Source organism: Euprymna scolopes, chromosome 15 (assembly GCF_053919585.1).
Source record: "Euprymna scolopes isolate OS-2025 chromosome 15, ASM5391958v1, whole genome shotgun sequence".
NCBI lineage: Eukaryota > Metazoa > Mollusca > Cephalopoda > Sepiida > Sepiolidae > Euprymna > Euprymna scolopes.
Genome location: NC_136496.1, coordinates 130,693,420 through 130,710,967, shown reverse-complemented (window position 1 = coordinate 130,710,967; position 17,548 = coordinate 130,693,420). Strand labels below are relative to the sequence as shown.

The 17,548-nt window shown below is 34.4% G+C and overlaps 1 protein-coding gene across 1 annotated transcript in view; it reads left to right on the top strand.

Annotated features, from left to right (window-relative positions):
* LOC145294148 (uncharacterized) overlaps window positions 1-17,548 on the top strand; it is a 273,376-nt gene that overhangs the window by 198,834 nt on the left and 56,994 nt on the right. The window contains exons 25-26 of the mRNA XM_080141253.1: window positions 753-1,003; window positions 11,052-11,222. Coding sequence (XP_079997379.1) covers window positions 753-1,003; window positions 11,052-11,222 — 422 coding nt within the window. The remainder of the gene's footprint in view (window positions 1-752; window positions 1,004-11,051; window positions 11,223-17,548) is intronic.

Sequence of the window (17,548 nt, the reverse complement as noted above, 5' to 3'; positions counted from 1 at the left end):
TCTTCAATTTGTAATATATAAAACTTTGGTGAGTAAATTAATTATTTACTTTTTAATAGACATTTAAAAATGGGGGGAAGCATGAATTAAAAAAAACAACATTTGTCTAAAATATTATATTCGATTTATTGGAAAAAGCATAAAATTTCACATTAACCTTGAAAATATCGTAAAAATAGAATCAATAGAAAATTTGGATAGATTTTTTAAAGTTTAAAAATTGAAAAATACTGAACTCGTAAAAGTCAATTAATTTCATTTGTTTTTTAAAAAATAAAAAAATAATGTTTCTATTACTTTTTATACAACTTTAATAGTTTATTTTAGAAGTATAATCCATAAAGAAAATAAACAACCCACTTTTAAAAGAGAAATTACGAGTTTTTTATATTTTATTCGCAGTTTCCTGTAAGGAGTGTCAAAAATTCCTACAAAAATTCTGATACACCTATCCAAGCACCCGGGAAATCATGGTTAGACAGCAGAGAGAACCCCGGAAGCAACAAGAGCCCCCCCCCCTCTCTCTCTCTCTCTCTCTCTCTCTCTCTCTCTCTCTCTCTCTCTCTCTCTTGTTACTGTGCCGCTCAAGTATTGACTATCTTCACCGGAAGATAACTGCTGGTAATAACTAAAATCAAGTTACTCCAGCATAAGGATTAATAAGATCAAATGATTATTATTTGAGAAATTAATAGTGTTATGAGAGGATTGAGAATGTTTGACCTCATTAAAAGTTGTATTCTTCTGTTTAGGCCAGGATGCAAGCCATACTGCAGTCGTTTCTGTGCTGCATTCAACAGCAAGCACAAAAGCTCAAAATGGTTTGGAGAAAGAAAATTCTAAAGAAATTCTTCCTGATTTCTTTGCTGCAAGACCTTGCCTTTCTGACACGAAAACTGGTGCCTTCCATTTGACGACGCCTACAAACCCGCAGATTTTTAAACAAATTAATGGTGATCACACAACAAAACAGACAAGACAAGAATTTGGTACATCACAGCAGGTTAGTACATCATCATCATCATCATCATCATCATCATCATCATCATCATCATCATCATCATCACCGCAACAGGTTGGTACATCATTATCATCATCATCACAGTAGATTGGTACATTATCATTATCAGCATCATGATCACAACAGGTTGATTCATCATCATCATCATCATCATCATCATCATCAAAACAGGTTGGTACATCATCATCATCATCATCACAAAGCAGGTTGGTAGATAATCATCGTCATCATCATCATCATTGTCTGAGATCCGTTTTACATGCTGCCATGTGTTGGACGGTGTTTAGAAATACACCCGACCAACCAGCTAAATTCCATTCACTTGTGGATGTCCCCAGATGCTGGAGAGTTTTCTACTCTAAAAGCTTCTTTCTTCAAATTGCATTCTTTTGGATTCCCCCCCCCCTTGTTCCCTGTTTTCCTGACAGCATCAACATGCAGAAATTTAAATGTAACGTGAACAGATATCTCAATGCACAACCGCTCACTTAGAATGCTTACTATATGATGCTATTTGTTTTTCAAATAAGTTTGGTTTGATACATGCTTGTTGTCAGAACCCACACGTATAGTCTTCACTTTATACACAATTACAGGACACAAGTATTATTTAAAATGAAGGCTTTATTCGCATGAGAAAAATAGACATTTATTCAATATTATGTAGAGAAAAATATATCTAAAAGACAAAGATCAAAAGAGGAAAGAGAATGGCAGACAGGCATGGAGCCATTAGACTTAATTTTTGACACGCCTTAAAATTAAAAAAGGGAGAAATGATTTCAGGTAATGAGATTTGGTTGAACAACTTGCCTGTGTTCAGGGCAGCTTATTGATATTTGGCAATCTAGTTAATGATTGAACCCTAACCTGCAAAACTTTCACAACAAGCACTTATCTAGCTACCACCACTGTCAATAATTTCCTCCACACTCAATTTGTGCCTAAATCTAAATGCAAATTCCAGTTTCTTTTCTAGAACTGCCCACCTGTGAAACACTTGCCTGTTCTGCTTTCCAGCTGACTACACTTCAAATCCGATATAATTAAGTGTTGCAGACCCATGCTAGGGGTCACAAATGAAAGAAACCACAAGTAGTATAAAGTGTATAAAATATAATATGTATTTATCATAAAGAATACAAGAGCCACTAAAGTGGTATGAGAGGAACGTGTTCGTAGCATGCGGTTAAACATGGTATGAATGTCTCCATTTAGTCTCTGAAACCGGTGGTATTCATAGGACTGGTTGATTCCACTTAGTTCTCAAATAGGGGTGATTTGTAACCCCACAACAATAAGTTTTTGTTGAGCCCCTCCCCTCCCCCAGATCATCAAATCATATCCAAGTTCCCCTACTGCCGATCACTATGCTGTTGTCTCGCTGACCACCTTACATTCATTAACCTTTATCCTCGACTAGCCTTCGGACCTTGATAAGTGGTGACGCCTTGTAAAAAATGAAAAACATTGATTATAATTGAGTGCACTTAAGAACTATAACCAATACATAATAATGTCATGACTGCTATCACTCGTTCCAAAAGTCAAAATTTAAAACTTTTTGTTCTGACATTTTCAAACATCAAGTGAAATAAATTCATAGAGGATGCTGCCAAGTCTGCTATAAGTTAGGCTCCCTATATCGGGCTAGAAAACTTCTCACTTTTGTAAGTATCCAATATCTCTATAAAGCCATATTCCTAGCTACAATAATAATAAGTTCTGCATTGTGCGTTAAGCTCCAACCCCTGTCACCTCTCTACAGTGTTGACTCCCTGTGACTGTATGATGATATGAATATGCTCCAACAAACGTTCTATGTTTGTAAATACTTCAGACACATCTGACTTGCAGCAAAGACTTCACCATAATAGAGGTCCCTAGATTCTGACAGGTTTTCGCTTCTTTTTCTCGGACAACTTAATTCCCCACCCTCGTTTCTATGACGATACCAATATGTAGAAATTTAAATGTAATGTGAACAAATACCTTGTTGGCCAAATCCTCACCTAAGTTGCACCTTATAAATCTGCCTGTTATCACAGTAGTCCTTCAGACTTCAATAGCAATATCCCTTATTTAGGAATGAACAAAAGTAAAAATAAAATTGTTTTAATTAAATAACTTTTGAAAACCTGTTTAAAATCTTTAACATATTGCGATTGGTTTCAGTTTAAACACCAGATGTCGCTTGTCATTCTCAAATATCAAAACAGATGAAAAGCCAAGAAATCGTTGATGTTAAAAAAATATGCCATTTTTGTAACAAGATTTATCATGAGATAAGGTTACACAAAATATAGGTTAGCAAATAGAATAGGTACACAAAAACAATCTTAAATCAAAATTTCTATTTTGAATTTCCCTTGCATTTGAAAGTTAGTTGAAAAATAATGAGGTTACACAAAATATAGGTTAGCAAATAGAATCTAGTTGTGAAAACTTGTATCATTTGGATTTTTCAAACTACTGTTCTCATTTGGAGTATTATTTTCACAATATTTCGGCTGATGTAACCTCTGACCTTCCTCAGGTGTGTCTCGTCAAATTCGGAAGTCTTTCTGTCAAACTCAGGAACCTTTCTATCGAACTCGGAAATCTGCACGAAATTTCGAACATAACTGTTTATTCAATCCATGGTGGTACCATACTTTCGTTTCATCAACCACAAAGTCTTAAGTAATTTGCAAGTCTTACTATTGCCCGCACCAAGGATTGAACATTCCACCTCCAAAAAAAAAAAAAAAAATTCTTGTCTTTTTCTCTTTTACTTTCCCTCTCTGTCCTGCTTCGATATCATTCTTTCTCGTAACAAGTTTCGTCAAAAGTCATTAATGCGTTGGTCTTAAATGCCCCAAACATATCAGACCTTCATGTTGATGTTAATGTGAAGTGCATTTGAAAGAAACCTAAAACTTCAGAAAAAATATAATGCCGAAGCCTTGAAAAGCGTGTAAACTAGTGATATTTTTTCAATTGGAGCTTATTTCAACCTTTAATAGATGCTTCTCCTATTGACGGTGAAGAATATTCAGATGTAGTGAACATGAAAATCATTGAAACTGCTGAAAAGGTCAGGCCATCTGTTAAACAACGAGCTCCACAGTAGATTCAACTCGATACCAGAAGAGCAATTGATAGCAAGAAAAGCGTTTGAATAAAATATGTAGACAATTCACCTCAATACAAAATAACAAATGCAGAAAAAAAACTAGTTTAAAGGGACACAATCAATCAATTAAATGATGACTTTTATGAAATTTCAAATTTACTCCCATTTACTTTAAATGAAAAAATTAAAAACTCACAAACGTAATATTAGCTGACATTTTATGATTGCAAAACATATTTCTACTTTTTTTGTTTGTTTTAGATTACAGGTTTCGCATAATTTTTATATGTGAGATTCTAATATTTTCTTTGCTTGCAGGAATGTGAAACATTCAGTGTATTTTTATATAATCTTAAAAAATCTTCTTCTATTTTCATTTAAAAGCAGAAACATAGAAAAATAATTAAATTAAAAAATGATAAAAATTCTACAAATGTTCACGATAAGAATGTACGGATGTGTAGCTGGGGAAAAAAGACAAACAGCACCCTCTACCGCCCTTTAACTACCTGACGTCATTTTCAGATAGCCTTTCGACTGTCTAAGATTTTGGGTTTCCGTATAATCTATGTGGTGAGAACTTTGGTTGAACAAAGCAAGAATCTCTCGCTTTTAAGGACTAATTCAGCTTCTTTTTTTTGTACACAAAATGGTGTTTTTTATTTAATTCAATATCTTAGGAGTTTACTTTGCTAATTATCTTTGAAATAGACCCAGAAAACTAATATCAATCTTTCAAAGGATTTTTACAATGAATTTATTTAACTTCAAAATTTAGTTGAATTTCTTAGCTCGTCATGAAAACATCTCGCTCCTAGATAAGGTTCAAAAGAGAGTCGCCAATCTGATAGGTCCTGAACTGTTATCTAAACTTCAGCCTCTGTCCCATCAACGAAACGTTGCATCCCTCTGTCTGTTCTACAAGTACTTTAACGGTGAATGCTCTGACGAACTGCAAGCACTTGTGCCTCCTTGACGTAAATACCCCTGACAAACCTGACAAGCAGCCAAATCCCACCTCTTCACAGTAGAGATCCCTAGATGTAAGAGAGCCTTCTACTCCAGTAGTTTCTTCCCCAGGACAGTTAGACTTTGGAATTCCCTTCCGGATCCCTGCTTCCCCAACTGTACTGACATGCAGAAGTTCAAGTGTAACGTGAACCGACAGCTTGCTGCTCAACTCCCTACACAGTACCCCTGATGCCTATGTCCCTGATAGTAGCCTCCTACAACAAAGTGGCAATGTGCCTTGTTTGGGGTGAAAATGTAATTAAAAAATTAAAATTAAATTTTTCATAACTTTTTTTTTTTTCATGTGTACAAATATTTTTTTCCCTTTGGGAAATTAACTTTAGTCTTTAATTTTTCAAATACAATAATAAAAAAAAAAATAATCGAAAACCTAAAACAAACTTATGATAAATCGGCTTTCTAAACTAAGTCCCCTATCTTTATTCATACATTTTTGTCCGTACCTAAATCTTACATATAAAAATTACGTGAAACATGCAATCTAAAAAAAAATATAGAAATAGTTTTTGCAATTATAATTATTTTGTGTGAAAATATTAAATACACAATGCTTAATTCAATGATAATATTGGTAGTTCGAGAAATTAATTTTTTTTTTTTTCGAGTTATATCGAATTCATTAACCTGAACTTTAGGGGCTTTTGTTTTTGTTTTTTTTTTTTTGTAATGTTCTTGAAAAAATTCATTGTTCTTTTTTATTATTGTTACAATTTACGATGCTTTATTTATTTTCATTAAAAAAGCAAAAAATAAATTCATTCATTTTTTTTTTTTTACTACTGAAAACCATAATTTTAGTAAAGGTGTTTTTTTTTTATTTAAACAAACTAATACATTTTCACTAAGATTCAAATAAAAATAATGGGTTCATTATATTCCGTGATCATTATTTGATAAATACTGAAAATTTCATTAGAATTGGTTAATTTCCTAATTTTTTGGTGAATTTTATACATTTTGAGCATCGGTTATTCTTTGCACGACCTACTGGTTTGATGCAACTGGACAACTATCAACAGATAACGTCAGAGTGTCCTTTGGCGTCACACACACACACACACACACACACGCACGCACGCACAGAGAGAGAGAGAGAGAGAGAGAGAGAGAGAGAGAGAGAGAGCACAACTGAATTGTACCAACATGTCTGTGTTTGCATTTTTATTGTATGAATCTGGGTTGCTTTTGTTTTGGTATCCAACTTTACACATAGAGTTAGACACAAAGTCGACCCATAATGTGTCGAAAATCCACCTCCCCAAAAGAGACATCCTGGATAGAAAAATAAAATTAAAATTGACTCAGTCTAGAAGGATTTCTCCTTTACTGATCGAAAATGAATAATATCAAAACAGATACTACATTTTGCTCCTAGCCAAAAGGAGAAAAAAAACTTTATGAAATTATGGTGTTTTTTTGGGGGGGGGGGGTATATAAATATGATTTTATATAAATGTGATTTTATCTGTATAGAAATAAATATATGTACTTCCATCCTGTCACGCTAAAGTTAGTATAACTCTTGCCTTTTTCTATCCCTCTCCTCCAGTCCCTGGACGAAACCATTTGAACGTGGTGAGTGGAAGCGAGAAAGCAAATAGCAAGTCAGACAACAACCCCTAGACTTACCCCGCCGCCTGAAATTAATTCAAAAAGAAATTCTCTCATCCTATAATAATAAAAAAATGTTAACGATAGATGTTTTTGTTTCTTTAGATCAAAACAAATGATAATCTCATCTAATTTTATAATTTATAAAATTCACTCTCTGTCTGTCTATCTGTCTGTCTCCATTTTTGTCAAAGTGCAGCTTCTCCAATACGCAAGGTCGCAGAGCGGCACGAGGCGTGTCAAATGATTGCATTTTTTGTTGACCGTTCTTTTATGTTTTTTAGCTGCTAAAGGGACAGAATTGAAACAATGGAAACTTGGCAGGCATAAGTCGACTTAAAGTGATCTTGTACACATGCACAAATACACATTTCTACGTTATAGTTGATTCATTTTTAACTATTTCTTACCATCTGACGATAGCTTAAACGATAACTATTAAAACTGGAGCGCTATATGCTTTGGTTTCAATTCTAGCTGATGGCATCCAAGTCATATTTATTTATTTATTATTATTTTTTTTAACTTTTGAAATCACTACTATATATCGGGTACAATAGAATAATCAACTGAATAGAATTGGCTCTATAATAATAAATACGAAATCTGCAAAAATTAAAATATCATGTTTAACTGTCTTATAACGGCGGGGCAACTCCGGGCGCCCAGCTAGTAATTCATATATAAAAAATATGTGTGCAGTTTATGGACCGTGCTGAAATAATAACGTAATTATTTAGAAAATCATTCTTAACATGGGGAGGGGGGCTTTCATTAACTATTCTGTACTTTCACATGACGATGTAATAAAGAATAAAGGATCGAGTAAAGAATAGATACCCTGTAGCAGACGACGCCGCCTGGCGGTGACAAGCGCACATTTCAACTAACACCGGTGATTCGACCTTGACATTGACACAAGCACATGGCGTCGGTTGTTTGTAAACACGTCAAATAGCAAACATGCTCGAATATTGCCAGAAATTTTAAAAGAAAAAATATATTTACAAAACATTTTTTTTTTTTTAAGTAAGTAATAAAATGAACGTGTTTGAATAATAGATATTTAAATAAATGGGTGTCTTCTGTTTCGGATTTTTGCGACCAAATTTTTAAATCTCGATTGTTTATACTCGTGATTTTATTATGCATAAAAATTGCCTTGGCCTAGAAGGATTTCTCCTTCACTGACCACCGACATACATCGCACTTTAAATAAATATTGAATTGTATTATAATAATAAATAAATAAATAATCAACCTTTTTTTAATAAGTTTTACTCAAACAGTTTTTATTTGAACTTAATGGACTGTTTTTTTTTTGTTTTTTTTTGTATTTATTAACTGTTTTATTCTTTTTTATCAAACAAAAATAGAACTTTTATAATGAAATATATATTATGGACTGCTTTTCAAACATCGAAATTTTAAAATTAAAGTTTTATTTAAAAAAAAAAAAAAGACGAGGTGTTTTTTCTTTTCGAGATATATATTTTTTTTCACCATTTATCATTTTGAAATTTTATTCAACAATGAAATGATAAAAAAAATTTTCGTTAAATATATTTTTAAAAAATTATTATAAAATATCTATAAAGTCTATTTTTTATGTCTGTAAAAGTTTGTTGAAAGTTCAAATAAAGTTTATAATTTAATTGAAAAAAAAAGCGCCTCGTCTTTTTTTTTTTAATAAAGCTAACATTAATTTTAAAATTTCGATGTTTGAAAAACAGTCTATAATATATGTCATTATGAAAGTTCTATTTTTGTTTGATAAAAAGAATAAAACAGTTATTAAAAAGTTCTGTAAATATATTAAAAACGCACTCAGAAAGACACTCATTTATTGAAATATCTTTTATTTAAAAAAAAAATCTTGCTCGCGAATATTCGTCAAAATTTAATATTTAAAAATATTATTTTCAAAATATATTAATTGTCGCTGAAGTTAATGTTTTAAAGAATAATTAAATAAATATTGAATTGTCTTTAAAACGCGCACAAACACCCCCCCAACCACAAAAAAAAAACATGGTACATAAAAATCAATCTTGGTCGAAAAAATCCGAATCAGAAAGAACCCCATTTATTTAAATGTCTTTTATTTAAACACGTTCATTTTATTATTTACTCAAAAAAAATGTTTTGTAAATATATATTTTTTCTTTTAAAATTGCTGGCGAATATTCGAGCATGTTTGCTATTTGACGTGTTTACAAACAACCGACGCCATGTGTTTGTGCCAATGTCAAGGTTGAATCACCGGTGTTAGTTGAAATGTGCGCTTGTCACCGCCAGGCGGCGTCATCTGGTACAGGGTATCTATTCTTTACTTGATCCAGAGTAAATACCGTAGAAATTGAATTTAATTTGAAAATCTTATCTAAAAAAATACAGACCGTAAACTGCACTGAAAATGAAAATTATTATAGTAATTCTATGATTTGAGTAATATACATTTTTAGGTGCTTACCTTCTATATTAAAATAACAAAAGAAATATTGAATTTCAAGTAAAACAAATGGTACCTACGTAATTATCATATTGCAAATAGTAACATATCCAAAAATTACAGTAAACGATTAGGTAGAAAAATAATTATTAATGAAAAATAGTTTTTGATAAAGTTTAGATGAGGAATAAAATTTTAAATTACGTTCATTACGTGACGTAAGCAACAGAACTTAATTATCTCCCCTGTCACTTATCTCGTTTTTTTTTTTGGTAAGCGTAATATAGTGATTTCGCTTCATTTTACAAATTTCTTTTTTCATAGTGAGTGCGAACACTAGCAGAGCATTTTTTTTTTATAGTAAGCCTAATATAGTGATTTCGCTTCATTTTACAAATTTCTTTTTTCATAGTGAGTGCGAACACTAGCAGAGCATTTTTTTTTTTATATTACTTCCAATTCATCGTTCACATTCGAAATGTCGACTTTTATAAGTTTTCAGATATGCTGACAATGAATATCACAGTTAAATTAGTGGTTGATAAGTCGTTTACCAGATATGAAAACATTTGTTATCCAACGTAAAAGCTAATGTAATCCCTGGTAGCTATTTTATTTTCACAATGCGTGCAACTGGAGCAGACGACAAAGTAAATATTTTTCACTCGCCCCCCCCCCCCTAAAAAATGGGGTGTTAATTCCGAAAACCGTTCTTAACATCAGAAGGTTGGGAGTGTTTATTCCGAACGCCGTTCTTAACATGGGGAAGCTGGGGATGTTTATTTATTTTTACACGCATGCGCATTTTACAAATTCTTTGGTTGTAAAAAAAATGGCTGCCAGAGATTACATTAGCTTTTGCCTTGGATAACAAATGTTTTCATATCTGGTAAACTACTTATCCGCTCCAAATTTAACTGTAATATTCGTTGTCAGCATAGCCGAAAACTTCAAAAAGTTGACATTTTAGATGTGAACGGTGAGTTGGAATTAATGTAAAAAAAAATACCGAAGAAAAAATCTTGCGCAACAGCAGCAGCAAAAAAAACTACCCTGGTGTCTAACTCTGTCCCGTGGGGAGGCATTGTAAATAGGTACAACAAACGACCATCGTTCGTGTTGTGGTATTAGCAACTAAAACATCAAAACAATCAAACACTTTTCCCAACCTTAAAAAGAAAAAGAAACAGGATTGTATTATTCCTATTTACAATGCGTCACCACGGGACAGAGTTAGACACCAGGGTCGTTTTTTAATGTGGAGAAAAGAAACAAAAATAAAAAATTGTCTCGGTCGTGAAGGATTTCTCTTCCACTGACAGACCCAGAAATTGAAGTGTAGCCTGGAGCATCTGAAGAACAGATACTACACTTTGAGGTATTTATTTGCTCTCCCACTGAGCAAATTAGGCACAAGGCCGATTTTTAAAGTGAGGAGTGAAGGGGAAATGGGGACCAACTCCCCGGGGAGTAGGGGAGCTGGATAGTGACAATTGGTATGAAGGGTTGCCCCAACATTGACCAAGGTCTTATATGTGAGGTTTCCCTCACATATGGTCTTTGCTTGCAGTATCTGTCGGAACAAATACTACATTTTGATCTTGGCCCGAAGTATTATTAAAACAACCAAACCAAAACCACTTATGAATAAGTTATTTATTATAATCTCTAGTATGAAAATTCTGAGATTGTTTGTTTGTTTGTGTGTGTGTGCGTGTGCGTGCGTGCGTGCGTGTGTGTGTGTGTGTGTGTGTGTGTGTGTGTGTGTGTGTTCGTGTTCGTGTTCGTGTTCTAAATCTAATATCTTTTCTTTTTTGTAGAAACTAAAAAAACCTCCCGTCACAATTAAAAAGTCCAGAAAGAAAAAGAAATGTATGACGACACACAAAAAAAGTGCCAACAAGCAAGACCGAAAGCCTAAAAATCACCATGGCGACGGCGGCGACGCTCATTATAAAGAATTCATTTTGAAAGAAAGCAATGCCGAAATGGTAAACACTTGACTCACATTTTATTTTTATTTTATATTTTTTATTTAAAAATGAGGTACTTTTTAAGATAGAGTCGACAGATCGAATTTTAGAATATGTGGTTTTTTAAGCAAGAACAACAGTACTTACTTGTCATGTCGAAAATAGTAATATCTTCAAACGACATAAAAAAATCGATCTGTCGACTCAATCTTAACAAGCACCGAAAATAATAATAATAATAATAATAATAATAATAATAATAATAATAATAATAATAATAATAATAATAATAGCTGGACTCCCGTAGTAAATTTAATATTTGGTAATTTTCTAAAATAACCAACAAAGCAAAAAAGGGGACGAAAAAATAAATACACAACAACAAAAAAAGGGGGGGTGCTTATTCAAATTAGCATTTATGACTGCAATTAAGAGTAAAGAAAATACAGAAAAATTCCAAAAATTACGTAATTTGATCTAGTAGTTCTTTTTTTATATTAAAAAAAAAATCAATTAAATGTTTTCGGGCGGCCATGATAATGAAATGAAATAAATAAGGTGGAGACAACTCAAAAATGTTCAGATCAAAATCAGTTTTATGATCAATACAGTTTAGTAGTAAAATGGCTAAAATCGTAAATTTTTTATTTTCTTAGTTTAAAAAGCTACTTGACCGATTTACGTGATTTTTAGAATATGACATCTTCGTTCTGTAACGAGTACGTACGTCATACAAACGTTTGCGTTTTGTTTTTACTTTGCCGCCATAAGTGGCAAGTTGAATAAGTACCAAAAATTACCAAAGGTAAGATAAGTTACGTGTGTGTTAACTTATTTTAAAGGGATTTTGTTTTTTTACTTAAAAGTTGTGTTCTGTCGAGTTAGACCGAGAACAAAATGGTTGTCTTAGGATTGTGCAGTAAACCAACAAAGATGGCCGCTGCACTCTTCATGTGACTATTTTTGGTGGTTAACACTTTGTAAAAAGTGAATATTTGAGATTAAAAAAAGGGGGCATTTAAAACTACTTAAAAACATTTTTTAAAAAATGAGCCAAGTAGGTAGAAAAGTAACTTTTATTAGCTATGGTAACATTTATTTGTTGTATATTTGATGTTTTTATCCTTTTTTTTTTTTTGTTGGCATCGCTGCACAAGTGCACAATCACTGGTTGTCTCATTACTGCCATAGTCGAGCCTCGATAATCGATCAAAAACTAAACAAAACACTGGTAGAAACACGACCAATAAATCTAACCAATCGTGTGAAAATGTAATGTTCTACCAATATTTTCTTTCATTTTCGATTTTTGGGCGATTATCGAGATTAATATTTTGTTTTTTGTTCTAACTCGACATACTTTACACTATCTTTATTTTTAATTAAAAAAAACACCTTAAAATAAGTTAAAACACTAAAAACTTTTCCAGGTAGGTAAAGAATACCTTATCTTGTCTTTGTTACCAAAGACAAGATAAGGTATTCTTTTCTTTTATTTTTCTTATTACCTGTTATTTTGGAGGGATGCAGTGTACGATTTACAAGAGAACCACTGCTTTTAAGCTTAGGTAGCCGAACGAGACAATATAAACAGGATGACTAACTTTTATAAGCTACTTTCTTTTCTCTCTCTCTCTCTCTGTCTCTCTCTCTCTCTCTCTCCTTCCGTTTGGCTTCCCTTTTTACTAGTGAGCGGGGGGGGGTTACCCTTTATCAAGGTCCAGGGGCCTGTTTAGCATAATGAATGTCTGGTGGCCGGTGAGACGACACCGTCATCATTGATGATGGTGAAAATTTGGGAGAAATTAATTAAGAAAACTGAATCATAACTTGTTTACATTAGACTTGAAAACGCCCATGTTATGGTCAACTGAGAAGCAGCCACACAGTTTTGTGTTTCACAGATGGGTGGTTCTAGGAAATAAACTTTGCTCATGGAATTTTCGTTTAGTTTTTAGGCACAGATAGAGAGTAAGGCAAATTGTTGGTAGTGGTTATTTGTTGCGAATGTTTTACAATGGGGGAGCATAGATAAAGCTCAGTCGAGCACCTGCCATGAAAATATCAATAGTGCAAAGATAAACTCACAACGTCTCTTCTGTGGTGTGCCTACTGAACGTTACGATACTAACTGTATCAGAAAATTGCACATTCATGTTCAATATCAAAAGTCACCAACAATTAAGAGGATACCAATATGTGACTTGGTCAGTGGCCTTGGTAAAGCTGTTTTGGACCACAATAGCATCATTGGGTATTGCCAAAAAACACGTCGACAATTAATATAAACGACAATTAATATAGCGGGATCTGTGGAAATTCCACAGCGAACTCTTTCATATGTAATATATTGATGTTGGCATTCTGTGAATGTTCAGTGTAAATGGAGATGGCCTAATATTATTGTAGCTCTTTTGTTAAAACTGCAAAAGTATTTATTTAAGTTAGCAGGGACGCCCAGCATAGCCCTGTCGTAAAATACGCTTAAATATCACTATAAATAAATATCACTAATAAGGGTGCTGGAGGTAAACGTTTTATCTGGGCTGACATTATCTGCCTGATAGTCAGGGACCAGAACCTTGGATTAACCACTAAGGACGCTTTCTTATCAGCAGGTGAAAAGTACTAGGGCTGCTGTATTACCATATGGTGAATGAATTCTGGACCATGCAGTAGTTTCTGGAGGGGCTTCTCGCTGCCATATTAGTGGATAATTGTTACGGCTTTGCCTTATCATGTGCTACAAAAAAAATATATTTCTCTTTTTCTTTTTTTCTCTTACTTTCCCTCTCAGCCCTGCTCAAGCCAAGTCTGTCGACTTGTTCCACAAATCCCAAAACTCCATCATGAAAAATCTCCAGAAAAAACACACTTAAACCCAGAACTCCAACCTCCAACGTAGATCCCCATCACTGTGTCTCCTTCATCAAGAGGGTCTACATTTCAACCTTCCAGAGGTTGAAACCCAATTACAAAAGATCAAATCAGACTTATTCTTCCTAAGCAAAACTGACATTGGACCAACTATTTCCTAGATGCGTTCATAATTAAAGGATACTCTAACTTAACATCCAAATCCGACTCCCAAGATCGCCATGAGATGGAATATGTGCCTACATTAGAGATGTCTTTCCATGTGGTCGGAACATCTGCAGAGAAACCCCTAATTTACCCTATACGTGCTTCCGGGATGAACTTGCTCACACCACTGTGTTTATATTTGCCCTCAATCGACTCCACAACAGCAGAGTTACTATCTTTAAGAGCATAAATTGACCACACCTGTCTGCTCATCTTTCGACTAACATTCACGTCTATCGAGACTTCAGTGTTCACAATGTGAAATGGTTAACCCACTCAAACAAGATAGATGATGAGGAGAGGTTTTGTCACTCAGATTGTTCACGAACCCACCCATGTGCCCAACATTGACGATTAGTATGCAAGTCTCCTAGACCTTTTTCTCACAATTTACCCTGAGCTATGTTGATCTTCCGTTCTGTCTTTACTGGGATCACTCTGTTGTATCAGTTAAGATTAAAATGAAATGTAATAAGTCCTCCGACATGCCTCTCCATCGTACAGTATATGGATACTCTATGGCTGACTGGGATAGCTTCCATACATTTATATCAGATCTACATCTGCATTCCATGTTTAAAAAGAATGTGTCCTCTATAATATCAGACCTGATGGAATGGTTAATTGTAGGTATAGATCGCTTCATACCCTCCAAAAAATTCCAGAAAAAAACCTAACAGCTTGCCATGGTTCTCTCCGCCATATGCTGCTGCCATTTCACACAGAAATTACTTTCTATTGCTTCCAACGTAATAGATGTACTGAGACTAAAGGCGCTTTCAGGATTGCCAGCAATCATTGTAAAAGAGTAATAAAGAATGCGAGAGAGTTGTATGCTCAGCCTGTTAAGTTTAAAACTGGTGGAAACCAAGCAAACCTATGCGACCAAGGCAGCCAACCCATCCCCCGTATTTTCTCCTGTATCAGAAAACACGTTATGCGATAAACAAATATCTGTGCATGATGTTGCCTAACTTGTAAGTATAATGGGGTATGATCCCGCACAGTCGGGAGATTCTATTTATAAACGATGATGATAGGAACTGACGAATCAAATTAATTCACGTTCTGCTACCAACCAATCAGAAACCAGAATTGCTCCATAAATATTAAACTTTTTCTGTAGCAACTTTGCATATGTTTTCTATGTGTGAACACGTAAATAATCTTTTGTTCTGTCTACTGAGAACCAGTCACCTCCAAGACTTATGTAGAATACCTAACCATCGGAAACTAAACATGGCTTATAACTCTAGCAGTTATGGGCCCAGTGTGCATCTTTATTTCGATGGATCCAAATCGAAATTCAAATCGTGGCAAGTGAAATTTTTAGGATATCTACAAATTCAAAACCTACACAAAGTACTTCAGGCACAACCTGAAAGCAGAAACAATCCCGACTTCATTGAAAAGAACGCAACTGGCTTTGCGGAATTAATACAGTGTTTAGATGACCAAAGTCTATCACTGATAATGAGAGAAGCCCTGGATGATGGCTGCAAAGCATTTAACATATTGAGAGAGCATTATTTATCAAAAAGAAAACCCAAAATTATTTCTTTATATACTGAAACTCTCTAAAACGAATGGCAACCGAAACCATTACAGATTATATTATAAGAGCCGAAACTACTATCAATTATTTAAAAATGTCTGGTGAAGTTATTAGCGATAGTCTGTTAATTTCCATAGTCCTCAAGGGATTATGAGTGATTTCAAGTCATTTACCACCGTGATAACGAAGAAAGAAAAACCCATGACTTTTAGTCAATTCAAGGTGACACTCAGAAGTTACGAGGAAACTGAAAAAATGACCACAGAAAAAGAAGGTTACAAATATATATATATATATATATATACATGAGGGGGGGGGGGATAAAAATATTATTTACAAAACGTATGAGAAATTTACAACAAAAAAATGGTGGTTAGTAAAAGGAACCCCGTCACTAATAATTGTGACAGATAGAAAGTTTTGTCAGTCAAAAAGATGTAGGTCCCCTGAAAACTGACTTTATTGAATAAACACCACAAAAATGGCCTACATCACTGACAAAACAGTCTATCCATCACCTAATGGGGCCAGGAGTGGGGATTATCGAACCGAAAGAGGGAGAAAAAAAAAAAAGAAAACGGGGGGGCGATGGGATTGTTAGTTCAGAAAACCCAAAATTCTTGAAACCAAAGCAAATTCGAAAAAAGAACTTAAGATCAGCTCCATTCATTCCACACAGTCGCGAAACTTTCACCCACCTGTCGTTGAAATTTGCCGGAGCGAGTTTCACCTTCTCCAGTTTAATTTGCATTTTCAGTCGATATTTGAAAATGAGAACAAGCTGGGGAGCAGTGAAGGTCTCATCTCCGTAAACCTTAAAAAAAAAAACTTAAAAAAAAAAAAAAAAAAAAAAAACTCCTTCTGTCGCGTCGTCCAAATCACGCCTCTCATAACTGCTAGCAAACACAGAAAAACGTAGCATTCTTCTTTCTCCATGGTCAGTGCCCAGTTACAGCAAATCATTCTTTTGGCAAATTCCTGGATCCGGGGCGGTTCCAATGTTATTCCTGTTTCTGTTGTAAACTCAACGCATTTTCTTGCTTCGGCAATAAATGTTTCTACATCAATTTTGACTTTGGGCGGTTTTGTCCATCCAGCAGGTCCCTCATCTTTCTTCATCGCAACCGTTGGCACACAGCTGGCAGATGCCATAGCCGGCAGAAAAACGGAGGAGAAAAAAGCAATCAAAAAGAGTCCGGTATTTAAACCAGTAACAATGGAGGAAGAAGAAGAAAAAAATAACAACAAATTTAACAAATTAATAACAGGAATAAATAAGAATAACACTATCAATGAGGCGCACAGAATAACGAGTCAGACTCCTAATTTAATAATTAAAAGAACCGTAACATCTAACGACAGAATTTTGGAGGGTTTTCAAACTCATTTTGAGGAGCTTTTCACCAAGGAGCCTGGGGTGACTATTGAACACTTTGACACCTATTTAGCCGACTTCTATTGAGGCGACCAAAGCGGCTAGGTGTGAAGGTAGCATAAAAGAGGAAGAAGTCCTTGAGGCCTTGAAACAGGTCAGGCTAGACAGGACCCCTGGGATTGATGGTCTGCCCTACGAGGTGTATTTGAGGCTGTCGCCCATTTTTATTCCTTTGCTGGCCGTACTTTTTAACTCCTGGTTTAGGAATGGGTGCATACCTCAGTACTTTACCAGGGGGATCATTAAATTGCTGCGCCAAGATAAAAATGG